This window comes from Bombus fervidus, chromosome 5, assembly GCF_041682495.2.
Source record: "Bombus fervidus isolate BK054 chromosome 5, iyBomFerv1, whole genome shotgun sequence".
NCBI lineage: Eukaryota > Metazoa > Arthropoda > Insecta > Hymenoptera > Apidae > Bombus > Bombus fervidus.
In genome coordinates, this window is record NC_091521.1 from 6,157,999 (window position 1) to 6,174,018 (window position 16,020).

At 34.5% G+C, this 16,020-nt stretch overlaps 1 protein-coding gene across 4 annotated transcripts in view; it reads right to left on the bottom strand.

The window, feature by feature from the left end:
- Positions 1–16,020, bottom strand: part of LOC139987801 (uncharacterized) — a 374,903-nt gene that overhangs the window by 79,269 nt on the left and 279,614 nt on the right. For all 4 annotated transcript variants that reach the window (XM_072004497.1, XM_072004496.1, XM_072004498.1 and 1 more), the window contains one exon: positions 1,550–1,738. In XM_072004497.1, the coding sequence (XP_071860598.1) occupies positions 1,550–1,738 (189 nt within the window). The remainder of the gene's footprint in view (positions 1–1,549; positions 1,739–16,020) is intronic.

Here is a 16,020-nt window from a genome sequence, read left to right on the forward strand (position 1 = left end):
AATGCTAAGCCTAATCGAGCGTGTATTAGCGATACCTTAATACAAACACCGTATATTCCCTGGCGGTGCGTTACATTATGCAGTAATGTCAAAATTCAATAAGCAATTCGGTCGAACTACAGTCATTCACCGGAAAATCCACCTGTTGCGTATTTCTGCAACAATTTACTATATGTCCTTCGTTTCGGATGAAACTATTTAAGGAATTTATCCTAGCATGCGGTAGTTATGCTAAAACACGTATTTTTCATTCCTTACTAGATCAACGAATTCGCTGAATGTGTTTACGCTAAATATAGTGAAATTTTTTAATTTGTCAAACTTCATAAGTATTTCTATTATTATTTTATGCTAAGAAATCTTTGATCTCTGTTAACATTATTTTAGTTGAAGAGTAAAAGAGAGAGTATGTAATGTCACTAGATTATTCCCTATCGAGTGATACGTGTTTAATAAATCCAGGTATTTTCAATCCTAATGATATGGGAAAACGCTAGAAGTATAAACGACACTTCAAATTAAGGGTCGAGTCCTTTAAGATTTCTGTGTCTTCAAGATCAACGCCTGGCTTATATTTGATATATATCACTGAATTTGGATAAAACACTTGTATACTACTTGAAGATATTTGGATAACTACACTAAGTAACTTTTGAGAGCGGTATTTAGAATTTTTATAATTTCTTTTCTTCTAAAAAAGAATTACTTTTTTATCCCTTTTCTCGAAAACAGAACATAATATAATAACGGACTTGAGATTAAATCGACACGAAATTATCTATGCAATAAAATCTCATAATTTTGACAAATCAGATAGCTTCTTTTATTTTCTATTGAAAGATACAAATTCATATATTTCATAGAGGAACTAGTATTTTATATTATAAAGAACCTCATTTCTTTTCCCGTTTCCTTCTTAATTAATTTCTTTCAATTACGATAACTTGCGCAACAACTTTCACAGATTCTTATAAAAATAGAAATAACTATAATTACAGGATATAATTAATGAACTACAGACTTTCATGTATTTATGGAAAATTTGAAAATACAAAGATATATAAAATATCCAAAATATAGCATTCATTATGATATTTAATTTATGTATTACATTTAATACAATAATTATATTATATTTCGTACGACAATTTTCTACTTAGATTCCACTTTCTCAATTACAAAAATACGAATTGGCATAAATATCCGCGACCTAATAATTAAATGCAATTACAAAATAGACATTCCTACGAAACTACATAAAGTTGAGAAAAGCTAAGTCAACCGTAACATTTTCTTTCTCTTCCTACAGAAACGGAATGCCCCGTGTTTATCGCGTGATCTTACATGACTAAAAACTATTATGCACTTTAGAACGAGCTATAATTAACGGTGGAACGGAAAAATAGGCGTAATTATAGTGGCATATGTAACGGGGGAATTCGTACAAAGCGAAGAAACAAAAGCGGAAAAGGAAGAGAGAGTCGTAAAAGATAAATAGAAAGGACAGGATGAAAATCAAGAAGCGAAAGAAAGAGACGGATTTACTCACCGAGTATTTTCCGGGCACGTAAATGGGCTGTGAATGACTGGTAGTGAGTTGAGTGTTGGGCATTCTGGGAGAAGCATTTGTTTCACGGCGGCGTAGCTCCTCAAGCGGTTCCAGGACGTCTCCGTAATGCGTTCTGAAGAGGTCTGCATACCTTGAAGCCAGTCCCTCTAAGTATCCCCTCTCACCTTCCTGAAACAGCCATTCGAAAAAGACGAAACATCAAGGAGCGTGCCTTTCAAATGTACCTATATGATACACTAATTGCTACGAACTTAATTTCTTCGAATCTAGCGATGTTAACTAGCAAAGTACCTTTCGAAGGATATTTTCGTGGTACAATATGAATTTTCTCATGATTTATTGCAATCGAAAATATCGAGCTTTTATGGACAAATTTGTAAACCACGTTTGATGGACATTATATATACTGTCATAAGTAGAATATCAAAACATCTCATCGTTACGTTTATTGGTAACGTGTAACAAATTTTATTTTACTTAGTATCTTATATTGTACGATACATACGATGGCAACGAAATTGCAGATTTATAATGAAATAATTAGAAAATAAAGATGGCGAGGACAAGTGTTACGATCGTTCGCGGAGAGACGCGGTCGCGAGGAAAACGCGTCAGCGAGAGGCGTAAATTCTCGCTACGATTCGTGTAATCGACGCCGCGAAATAGTCGTTCCCCTTGTTTCGATTAAGATAACAGGGGTGTTTGAATGAATTTAATACTGTGTTAACAGGTTAATATAGCATGTATTTTTAACAATAAATTGAATAAGAATAGACGCGTCACAAATTGTTTCGTGATAGATACAGTTAACGATTTACAGAGATTCGATTTGATTTTTGATGTATGCGGTGTGAATATTTTAATGAGACTGTTCAGATGCGACTGTTCGGTTAGAGTTGTCGATTGAGACTCATCGGTTACAGATTTCGAATGCGACTGACCGGTTAGAGTGTTCGATTGAGACTGACTTCCTTAGACCGATTCTTTGTCTTCCGGGGAGACGACCCCCCCATATGCTCGGATCACGCCACCGCTCGCGCCGATGATCACGCAGGCCGACTTCTTTGTTGGAAATAACGGTCCGAAATCGACGGTTCCAGAACTCGCTGCCTGGTGACAAGTATGCGCTCGTCGATACAACGTATGTTTTTCGTCGGACAGATAAGAGGATATGTCTGCGACGCTGGAGGACCGCGAGCGACGGTTGGAAATACGATCTCTACTGAGCCTCGTGGCGTAACAACAAGTATCTCAATATTTATTGTTGACAGAGTATATCCTAATATTTCGTTATCTTTCTCAAGAGTCGGAAGACACATTAATATCATATCTTATAATTACCACAGTCATTATTAATGTGTCACTCGACCGTTGATGAAGTAAGGTGCACAACGCTGGTGAAACATAAAAATGTACCTTCTTAAATGACACGGTTTACACCTGAGAACATGAATTCTGGAAGTTTTGATTTATACGACATGGTTCATAATTCCCAGAACTTTGAATAAAGATACCTTTTTCCTTCTACAAACTGTCCACTCTTGTCTAATTCGAAATTAGTCTAATTCACGTATACCCAACAAATTTTCAAAGTCAATTTTCAAAAAGTAAAACTTCTAATGTGCTTGTATTACTCTTAATTTTCTCCTTATTTTGGATCACAGAATTTCCCTAAACTTTCTTATGCCACGAATTATAAAAATACGCTTTAATTGTATATTGATATATTTGAAAAACCTATTTTTTATGACATACGCGCAAAAATACAATGAAGTATGAGTTTCAACTATATCCCTAAAACATAGAAATCTTTGAATTTCTTCTCCAAGACGATCGATTTACAAATTCATTTCTCCAGACGGAGCTTTCTGAAGACCTATGTACCTAGTGCACACGGAAAGCCGGTGATATTCGTTGTTCTGTGTGTCGGCATGTTGTACGATAAGGTGGAAAAGGTAGTCGTGTGTGCAACGAGCACCAACGGAGTCGCGGGAAATGCTAAAGTACGAAGGAAAGGAGGAAAACAGAGCGGAGGAAAAGAGAGGTAGAGAGAGAAAGAGAGAGAAAGAGAGAGAGAGAGAAAAAGAGAAAGAGCAGAAAGAAAAAGTAACAGAGGAAGATGAAGAAGAGGAGGAAGTAAAAGGAGAAGAAGAAGAGCAGAGGATCAACGTACAACGTTGGAGGAAGTCGCATTAATATTTCACAATTCCACTTTTGCTGGTTCTCGATTTGGCTTGGTACCGTCCATTGAAGGGTTGGCTATGTTCTTTCCTTTCATAAGTTTAAGAAAGAGAGGAAGACAGAAGAGGGACTGAAGACGCGGAGAAAGAGATGAAGGAGAATACTTTGTCTGGCGTGAGTCTCCTTTTATTTACACTCGGAGCGTCGCTATCCATATGCTCGACGTTGTCGGCTATCTTGCAGACTGTCAAATATTCTTCCGTTATTGCGGATATTCCCTACATTTAAATACTACAATTTGTACGTATTAAGAATATCGCAAAATTGCCATCTTCTTTTTTCGTATAATGTTCCTGGTTTTATATTAAATCTGTTCGAATCGATTCAATGGATACTTTGAAGATTGTAGCCATATTGAGAGAGCTGTTGGTAATATGAAATTGGAATTGAGAAATATTTAGCAAACAATATTGATCGTAAATATTTCTACGAAACAATTGCATTTTGAAATTTTAGAATTTGTATTATCTGCAAAGATGAAAAGAATTTATATGCAATCATTAATTTTGTTATGCGAATTTTTTTATGAAATCACTACATTTTGATATTCGTTAGAAATCTAAAACATTTTTGTACAAGTATAGCGTCTCAAAACTAATCAAATTTATCAGCTGTTATCCTTTTATATGTTTTTGAATCCTATTCTAAAATGTTGACACATGTGACAAAAACTATTTTGTTTTTACATTTATCTAATTAATAAATATATCATTCCCATAAAAATTGTGATCGATAAATAAGTTTACAGTGTGACTCAAAATTACGGAAAATAGTTATTCGAATAAAAATTCACTACAAATATATTTGGCTAACGAGCCAGACGATACTACTCGCGATAAAAATACCAGATACAAAATTGTATAACTAGCTTCGAGCACGTTTCGTTTTACTCGGGATGCTGAATCAATCAAAACGAGAGATCAAAATATCAAGATCTAGCCTCTTCAATATTTACGATCGTTACTGTACTGTCAGATAAACGCAGGTGTCAATAATGCATACAATGGGATCTGCAGAGCGTACATTGGTATATAGAATGCAATACGTATTGGCTTATGGACGTTCGATGAATCGAGAGCAGAATGAACTCGTCAAACACAAGAGTGTCAAGTGTCAAGATTTTTCACTGCAGTACAATTTATTCACAATGTTCCTCAAAACGTGCTTATCGGAGTATTTTAAGTTTCTATTGAGACAACTATTCGTTTTATTTAATCCTGGTACCTATAAGGGAAAGTGTTGATTGAAATGGAAGGCTATTGTCAATGTTGCTACTATTAAAATCGAATGTAATAACTAAAATCTAATGAAAAATAAAAATCTGCATTGGTAATACTCAGTTCATAAAGATGCGTATCTTCAAAGACGAAAACAATTAAGATTAATGTAAATTAGGTTATTAAAAGATACTTCGTACAAAATTGATTTCAGAAAGTGATAACATATTTTACTTCTTAATTTCATTTATCAATTTGAATAGGTTTAAATAGTAGTTTCATACGATTAAATCATTCTTGAAATAACCATTACTTTAAAAATTTGATATAATTAAGATATTCAAAGATGATGAGTCCAAGTGGTCAGATAATAAAAATTCAAGATATAGAAGTAGATAATTTACAGTAAAATGACTTTTAATTTATTTTAGTATTCAATTGAACGGTTATAATATTGTCACGGAAGATTGTTAAGCAAAATCAAACTTATAATTTATAATTATTTATAAAAGTATGTAGATAGAGAGGAATATCTTGCAGAAAATAGGAGATTTGTGAAACAGTGATTCATCTGGAGGATTAAGTTGGCAAGTTGAAGAATGTATTAAAGGGACGACGAAGAGGCGTGAAAGATGAAAGGGACGAGGAACGAATCATAGTTGTACCATCTTTCCCTCCTATTTCACCTCGATTCCTCTCTTCTCGCGTCCTTATCTATAATCTGCGAGTATTAATTAGAATTCCAATCTACCAGTTTGATACGACGAACCCATTGCCTCGTACTTCTCTCCGGGCTCTTGTTCCAGTCCCTCTTCCCCTGTTCACTCCCCTTTGGTTTTTCTCTGTTTCCCATTCAGTCCTCGTCGTTCTCCTTCGGGGGCTTAACGGTCAAACTGAAACTTTCGAGGCGCGAGCACATAAAGCGAACGAATTTTCCGCGGAGAGCGTAACTCTTTAGAACTTTCCTGCCTCGTAAATTAAAATTTCATCCATGAACGGATAATCGAGGGGTGATTAAAACATTCATTCGTTTATCAACTCGGCCGATCTTCCCCGGGATACGAATCATTCGATTCTGTTTCACGTCGATCTGGTATTTGAACAGTCTTTGATAAGTTTATCGTTGATACTCTTCATTACTGAGCAGGAAGACCGATTCTCCGACTATTTGCTCCTCTCAAAGGAATATTTTTAAAATGACCTTTTAGAAATGCTCGGCGGGGAGTTGAAAAGGACGAAGATAAATACGAATCTTGAAAAGTATTTCAGCTATTACAAATATTGTCTTTTCGATAAGATGTACAAATTCTTGATGTACAAATTCTTTAGAAATTTTTTTCACCTGTTTGCATGAAACTATCTTAATAGCGACAATTGGTGAATTCATTATTTCGTTTATTCTTCTATTTCAGTTTATATTATAACGGAGGTAATGTTTCAATTCATATTTTCATGAAAATAATAAAAAGAAATGTGAACTAGGAATGAACTGTATTATAAAGTATGTTGCACTTTGAATAAGTTTTATATTTTTGTATAGTATTTGTGTTCTGTACATTTTCTTACTTTCAAATTTTTCGTAAGTTTATAAATATCCGCATTCTAATGATAAGATTAATAATATTCATTCAATATAATCATTTTCATTTATTTTCATCACAATTTTGGCAACAGATTCCTACTCGAAGCTCCGCTATGTTAGAAATAATATCATGAGGAAGCTTTCGAGGTAAATGTCGTGCTATCCCTCAGAATCCTCTTACCCAGAAGCCATATCGTTGCCATCTCTACTTCATGGCTAGATCCTTGGAAACATTTTTAGCAATATGGCGATAGAACGAATGCCATCTTAAAGAACTTTTCCATTTCCTACGACCATCTTTCAAAAAGCTTCGTAATATGACAATTTCAAATAAAATAATTGTATAATAACTTAATTCCCATTTACCTACTTTTTAATTATAAATGCTACAGCTTTACCTGAAGTTCTAATTACACTGCAGTCGATTTATCTAATTTTCTAGTTGTAGATATGTACTTGGAATTTCTAATTACATAGACTGTTTCATGATAAATTTACCAACTGGACAACAAAATGATCATCGGTAATTAGTAATCAAAATTGTAAATTCTTGAGAGAAGCTGATGGTTGCATAAATAGTGGATAAATGTGAGTCAGTATCAGAAATGTATGTACGTGTATGTACGTGTATGTATGTGTGTAAAACAAGGTACTGGAATGATAATTTCTTGTTGAGTTTTATTTCCTTCAGGGACTAATAGTCTTATTTTAAATCCCAATCGTTACAAATGACAAACGAACATGTCCTGTTCACAACCAAACCAGTCGATTAGCATTAAGCAACGTAATTACTGTTCGACAAGCCCAGCTTTGTATTCGACCGATCCGGATTTCATACTTCAGGGCTGTCTTCAGGCGTAAATTGAATAAACAATTTTCTGCCATAACCAAAGCGACAAATGTACGCGACAGATAACTTTATCAAATGCACTGATTAGAATTACGTTTAATTCTTATAGAAAATATAGTTAATGTTGATACATGAATTTATTAGAAATCTACTTATTATCTATTTATTAGAAATTTATTAGAACCATACGGAATATAAAACTATCAATTCCATCGAGATTAATTGTTTGGTTTTTAAAAAATTACGCACTAGTCGTGTTTTCGTATTAAGATTAAGAAATTCTTAAAATATGCAGTTCACTTAATTTAACTCTTAAATGTTTCAAAAGCAGTTTACTTTTATCTACGAAAACAAAGAAAAATTGGAAATATAAGGGGAAAATATAAAAGATGACATTGATTACAATACGTCTGAATGATATCAAATTGTTTTAATGGAACGAAGCGAATCTAAACTGATCACGATAACCTTCTCAAATGCTGTCAGAATTTTTCCAGATATTACTTGTCTGCAGGCAAATCAAATTCTATTGACTAGTTGTGATCGCTTAAATCGGCTGGTTGCTAAGAACTTGGGGAATAGATACGAGAGAAAAGTGGAAGAAAATTGAAAAGTCAAGAAGCTACCCCTCTGCCATCTACCATTCCCTCGCTCACGAAGTTTAACCACGCACTGTAAGACCGACTTTACCCATCTTCTCTTTCATCGTTTCTTCATCCTTCCTTTGCTTCTCCTTGCCCAAGTTTCTCTATCTTTACATCTCCTTTTCACGGTCTTGCTGGATCGTCATGCACGTTCCAAGGCTGACTCGCTTCAAAAAGTTCCATCGCATTTATATATGCAGTAGTGATTGCGCGCAAAGTACCACGAAATACTGTTTCCGTTAAACTTCTGCTGATTCAATCCTTGAGAAATCCTCCTACTGTTGCCTTTCTGTACACTCCAATACAAGTTTCCACCGATAATGAATCACGTGAAAAGAAGAAATCGGAACAAGAAAAGGTGACAGTCACCGTATTACTTGTTACGTTTAGATACACTGGCTGACGGAGGTTTTGGAACGCTTACTATAGAAAAGTTTTCTATTGTATGTGTCTCCTTGTGTGTATGAATATTTCTACATTTATTATAGAAATAGAAATTAATAATTCTATTACGATGTTAAGCGATGTTAAGTTCAGTCTGCAACAGTTGCGTAGTATATCAACAAATAGAAACCTAAGGACTGCCCAGATTATGAGTTTGGGAACTAATAATAACTTTAGTCTATGATTAATTATAACCAGGAATAAGTAATAGAATTTGAAACAATTATAAACGTTGGTTGGTTTAATCTATACGATAATTAATTTACAACTTTTCATATAAATTACTTGACGATCGAATTTACGATCTTTATACGACCGAATTCTCTATTTAACGCGTAATTCGAAAGGGAAATGTTTCTGCATCCTCGAGTTTCCAAGGTATTTTAAAAAAATAGTTTCAATCCCCGATTTTGATGGTTGTTTTCATCCGACCGATATAAACGATAAAAAAAGCATGTGTCAAATATTTTTCAAAAAATTACCTCCCATATAAATGTTACTAAAACCGTGTATAAATTCTCGTGTAAAATTTTGCAACCAAAAATCTGTATACAACAATTCCCGAGTACTGTGTAAATATGCCGTATAACAATAATTGCAGAGACAAGAAAGAAATTAAAATAAAAATGAAATACGAGAAATAAAAGATATTAAGAAAGATCAAGACAAAAGTTTGGCGAAGAAAACATCGATCCATTTTGCTTTGTTTTAGCCAAGATTTATCGTTGGTCGCATAGTCTAGGGACAAGCGTCGCTTTTCATTTGCTTAAGCCTGAAGCGCGAAATAGTAGGTAGGCGTTTCACGATAATTGGGCGGCCTGAGGGGGATTCTCTTGGTAGGATAGAGGACGGAATTATTTTCGGGTAGCCCTTCAACGGCCGTTGCACCCGCCATTAGTGCAGCCACAGTCCCTCCAACGTATTCATTCCCACCCTCATTATTTACATATACTTCATTTGCTCTACTCTGCTTGACTCTTTCTCTCTCCCGTCCTTGCTCCTCAATTACGAAATGTAATTCGCGAAAATCGAGGTGAGCCGAAAATCGGGATCTTCTGCCGCCAGACGTCATTCAAATTCATCGTTAATCGAGTACCACCAGCCCGAAACGTGTAAACAACGGACTTCAACGAACCGTGCATTTATTATTTCCCTCTTTTTCGGTCTCTCTTTTTTCCCGATTTTATTGCACGATACCAGAGACAGGAAATGTTTTAACGGGACGAGACAGGTGGAAAATCGAGATCGCTGATACGTGTGGCCAACTTTATGAATACCGGAGAAACTTGTTTCGAACTTCCAAGCCGGTTATTTCTCTTTTATGAATCGTAAACTGTACGCCACGTGTCAAAAATCTGTCAACTTTTCTTTCAAAAACTTTTTGGCTATTTTAGGGTTACGACACTTCTCGGTGTATCTCCGTTATTAATAATAGAACGATAATATCACGTTAGGCTTGAAAATTCTCGTCACGTTGAGATTAGTTGATTTAAGATTTATTTATTCGATTTTTTAGGGAGCTGTTTCAGTTCTATGTATACACTGGAGCACGTAATTAACAGAAAAATTACTCGTATCAAATTTCAGGATATTAATTTTACCATGGCACATTTTTTCGGTCTATCAAATGCATTCGGATTTGAAAAAATTTTAAATATTAAAAATTCCACGGATATTCGTAGAACTGCTTCCAGTTACAAAAATCAATATCTTGCAAAAAATATAGTATTAACGGTATGAAATGATTAACAGAAAGCTTTTAGGGATTTATATCTGTTACTTTAAGTTGATGAAAAAATTATATAAATCTCATATTCGGCACATAATAATTTTTGTTTTCCACGCTATCCTGAACCTTTTATTGTACTAGAATCTAACTCACATCCAGTTACCATATTTACCTAAGTTATATGTATATGTATGTGTATCAATGAATATAATTTTTTAAAAAATTAATAAATAAACCACAATTTATATGCATGCATAGAAAATAACGCTTTAAAGATTTGTAATAATGTTTAAAGCAAAGAAATCCAAGTTCTCAAAGTTTTGACCTACACCACCATCATAGTCAGCTCACCAATTTCTTACACAGAAGGTAATCTAATTCAACACAATTAACATTACAATTAGTGATCCATTATTATCATTTTAGTTATATCTAACGTAACTTAATAAAACAAATGTCTACGTTAAAAACGCTATATTTTCAAAGATATATATTATTGCATAAAATTTCTGGATTACTCTGCGACGTGATATTTCAGGCACGAAGACCATTAGTCCAAACGAGAACGGCCTGAGTCGTGATTTTTGGCAGTGAGGTGACACAAGGTAAAAGTAAAGTCGGAAGGGTACGACGAGTTAAGAGGGCAGAGGTCGGCGAGTAATGCGAAGAAGCAGAGACTGGCCTAGGAAAGGCATACAAGGGAAAAAGGTGGTAGGTATTTCATTCCTTTCGAGCTCTGCGAAAAGCTTGTGCCGTCAGGATTTTTGGCGCCAGGCTTAGGAGTGGCCACCTTAATCTCTTGCCCAACCAACCCTCTATTCTTCGCAATCTGTCTTCCTTCTTTTCCTTCTTAGGTCCTTCTCTCCTCTTTGACCTCTTGTCCCTGTGTTCTCGTCTTCCCCTGTCTCTACTCGCCTTTACTCGTGGTTCCTTCCGTGTTTCGTACCCTTCACAAAGCTCGAGGCCTCTATTTCTCCTTTCCTCGAGCTTTCTGTCCATAGAGGCTGCGTGGCATGTTTGCGAAACCTGGAAGTTAAGGATGTTCGAAAAAAAAGATTTCGCAAAAACAGAGAAGCAAAGAAGAAAGTTTGCTGATGCTGCGATGCGATAGAACCTTCTTCTCTTCGCTCTAAACATGCTCGCTAACACTTGCATTTTAATCAAAGTCTCCGGTATCATCTTGCGATTCTTTGAGAATACTGAAAACGTATATCTTATGGATTTTCGCTTCTTTTCTAAAAATGTATAACGTACCACCGTAAAATGATTCTTTTTGTGTCACAATATATCGGTGATACCGATGAAACATTGAATTAATGCAAAATTTTGCAGTAATATCAGATACACGAATATTAATAACAGAGAAAAAATGTTACGTCAAATAAGAGGATTATCGTATTTCATCGGAAAGTTGAAGCTGTAATTACATTGTTCTGAATTACGAACAGGTACAAAGAATCGCATTGATGAAACTTCTATAGGTACATGAAATATTTAGAAAATATGAACACAAAATATCGATGTTACTAAATCGTCAAAACAATGATGAGACAAAACATTAACTATAAAACGATAAACACACATACGTAGAAGCAATATCGAAAACTCTATTAAACACGAAAAAAGATGACTGTACAGAAGAAACGACTGACACAGAAGAACGACGAGGAGAATTCGTTTTGTCATGATTTGTTAACAAATTATTTAATAAATAGATAGTACAATATATATGTAACTATGGCTATACAAGAAACTTTTCATAATTATATAACGACTAGCAAATTTTTCGCTATATTTCAAAATTGTCAATACCACAGATACCCTAATCCTATCGGATCGAAAAGTCTATCACGATATTTCATTGTGTCAGCGATACTTTCACCACATCTCGACACACCGCAGTCGCATCGTTAAATTTTAATCAGAAAAATGCATTGTCCATTGTTTGGAGAGCCGTTTCGAAGATAGGCTGAGTCCCGTGGTCCCGAGAAACTGTCACGGGGTTTCTCCAAGCGGCGAATGGATGATTCACCGAGTGAAAGCGCGAATGAGTATACATAGAAGGGATGCGGCACGAGAGGATAGTTTGGACGAGTCGTTTGAGTGTATACGACTGCGAAGAACGGTTAAGAAAAGGAAAAGACAGCGGGGAAAATGAAAAGTACTGAACTGGTAGAGAAAGCGGCATCGTGCAGGCGTGGATCGTATCATTGTTAAATGTAGCAGCGCACCTTTAAAAAAGTGCTATTGTCAGTTTAGCGCTCGTTCCCCTATTCTAACCGTGCTAAAGTCTACGTACAGCCCGGAAAAATCCCTTTTTTCCCCCGTCCCTCTTTGCCTAACAGCTTCGTTCCTTTCTATCTCTGTTTCGTCTCTCAGTTGTCTCTTTCGCCAGTTTCTTCTATTCTTTTCCTTCCGGCTTCTCGCGCGAGATTTCCGCCATTGTAACTTCTTCGGTAGAGAGTGTCCTGTCGCGACACGATAGTTCCGTGCGACTGGTCCACACGCTCAAAGCCCGTTAATACCAACTAAAAGCGACGCGGTTCTCTACGTTCAGAAAAGACGCTGTCAGATTTCTGGACCTCGATTTTCCTTCCCACTTTCTTGCCCGTCGTCGTCTTTCTTCGCTCTGCTCCTTCAGATTTTTCCTTCTCGGCCGTCTGATCAAAACATCACTGTGCCTCCACGATGCAATTCTTGAACAAAGAAGCTTTTTAATTTTTATAAGTGGCAACGACGAGATCGAGATGGACGAAAATTTTGAAACTTTTCGGCGATTCGACTTCTTTCTCTCATCACTGTGTTTGTAGACGTGATGAAAGCGTTTCTGCTTCTGTTTATTTTAGTGTATAGCTGTGCCTCGCGCGAAGGAGACGTTGTTAAGGAAGACTACTGCCTGTGTTTGTCATATTACTAATGCACAACGCCTCTTGCATATATTATGAATTCACAATCGTGAAGATAAAAAGAAATAGTGTACTGTGTATATTAAAAAGATGTAAGTGTCAAAAACAGTTTAGTCTTGAAATTAGTTACCTTTTTCTTTTCAGGTTTTCTGATTTTTATTCCAGTTAATCATTTAACTATAAATGTATTAAAATATATCTTGGTTCTTCTTCTCTTTACATATGAAAATTTTTTAATAGTTTCTTTTTAGTTTTAATCTGTCCTATTTGAATTGTTCAGACGCCACATTGAGTAATTCCATAAATTTCATACAAATATAAAAAAGCAACGATATTATAAATATTTCTGTCTTTTTTTATGTATCTTGGAATTTATTCTATGTATATCGTATCATTTTCTCGTTGCGCATGAATTTATGGAAGGAAACCTTTTTTGTTTCGTGTATCAAATATTAATCGTGTACTCGTATAATGAAATTAAAAAATTAACAAAAAGTGGGGTTGTATAAGTTTGTCTTCTGAGAAACTCATTTAGCAATTCGAATATTTCGAGAATAGATTTGCATTTTTTCTAGTGACGAAGATACTACTTTAATCAGAGAAATATTATGTTTCTTTCTTACAGTTTACCAACATTTACGCTATAATTCTCAAATATACGGCAAATTCGTTCAAGAGCAACGTTTCATGGCAAGGAATTCTTTCATTGAATCATTAATAAGAATTTTTTTCCCCTTGTGTTGAGGATGTGGATGATTAAAGGTCGTAAAAGCAGATAAGATCGGGCGAAAATGTAATTCTACGGAATAGAAATGAAAATTGAACCAGCGTCGACTTGTTCGCAGTTAAATGCTCTTCTTCCCTTATTCTTCTGCTTTTAATTCTCGGGCGGAATATGAAATTAGTCGCAAGCCCGTCTAGCGCTCAGAAATTGATTGCGTTAATTATGCAGATATTGTTCGAAGCAGCCAGCGAGCATTTCTTTTGACCTCGGAGTGTCGTTAAACCTATGCATGAATTTATATTAATTCTTGCGAAATGTGCCATTTCAATAATCTTCCTTGGCTTCGAGCAGCCAATATTACTGCGGGACCTGGTTCGATGCCTGGAACTAATCCGAATGGCTTCCTTAATATATTCTATTACACCTTCGAGTTTTATGAAAGTGGTAGTTTTACGAGAACTTTTCGCCTTCACTTAACTAAATGCGCAATTCGATGCAGTTGTTCCTCAACCGTGTTAAAGATTACATGCAAAGCGACTCGTATTCTAAAAAGCGAAATGTAGTGTCATATATTTTTATTATTATCTTAGTATTGGAACTATTAACGATTACGGTTTAGAAATTAATACCAGAGAAATCAAACTGGAAGATCAAAAACCTGAAGGGAAAAGAAAAGAGTTTGCAGTTATATATACATATATTTTAGAAAAATAATTCAAATTTCAAGAAATGCATCAGTGATACGTAGAATATATGTATAGACAATAAAATAAAATAACAAATTTATAGTGGCTTTATTTTCGGTAATACAGAAGAATATAGAATGTCAAAGCAAAATTGTCGAATTTAATACGTCATTATAATATCCGAATTTTATCTATTGAATTATTTGAAATATTTTCTATTGTATAACGTTAGTTATGTATTATACAAATTCCTTCAAAACGATTTAGCGATTGTAATACTAGGAACGTGTATGGCAATCGTAGACTCGAATTTTTATTCACTAGGCAAAATTAAAACTTTTATCTAGCTTGCCTGGTATGTTGCAGAATTTCAAAATTACCACTCTCTGCGTAGGCAAATCTACACGTAGCAATATCCATTATTACAAAAAATAGGAAGTAAACTGCAAATGTTTATATATTAATTAAAAAATTTTCAAAAACTATGACATTTTTCATTTTGTGCAAAATCCTATTGAAGTCTAATATCCTTTGACACTAATAACAGTTATTTGTTCAGAAAATATTATTCTCAATTACGGATCGAGTTCTAAATTTTAATAATGTTTATAAGTTTGTCACAGATTTAATTAATTTGGATACTGTATGAATCTCTGTCTTATTTATAAATAAAGAAGACATCTTTTTTATCTATTTCTAACATTCTTTCCTTCATTGAATATTTAATTGCATAACTTTGTTTCTGAAAGATTAATGTATCAGAAAAAATTTTCTTATCGGGAAATGTTTTTATTAATTTATAAAATGGAAATTCAACTATATTTAATGTACCTATTATACACACTTAAAGCTTGCAAATTATATTTTGAAAATTTTGAACTACATCATGAAATACGAAATTGAACGTTAAATATCAATATAAGCGAGAGTATTTAATGTGTTTTGTCCATGGTCACGTATAATCCACTACTGGATTAGCGTAAAATCCATGTCAGGCCTACAGGAGGATATACACACATTACTTCACAGTTTAAGAGACCCGTTGAACAATTTCTATGACTCCTGGTCATTAAATCATATAATTACAATTAATTCTGCCGCAAAGCGAAACTGTAAAATGATATATTATGCAAGTGATAAAAATCCGATTAACTTTCCCTGTCAGTTACAAAGAGTAAATTTGTTCGTTAACAATAATTACTATAATTAATCAATTGTCACATATTATTACGTAGAAACGTAAACTGTGAGGAAGATTAATCATAAGTTTATAAAAGGAGAACAAATGATACATATGACACAAATAAGAATTGTAATTCCTTTTTTTCATTCAGACAATTTGAATTTCACTGAATAATTGATTGTGCATTAAATTATATCGACAATGATTTTAGCTTCAATTGAAACGAAACCATCTACTAACTTAA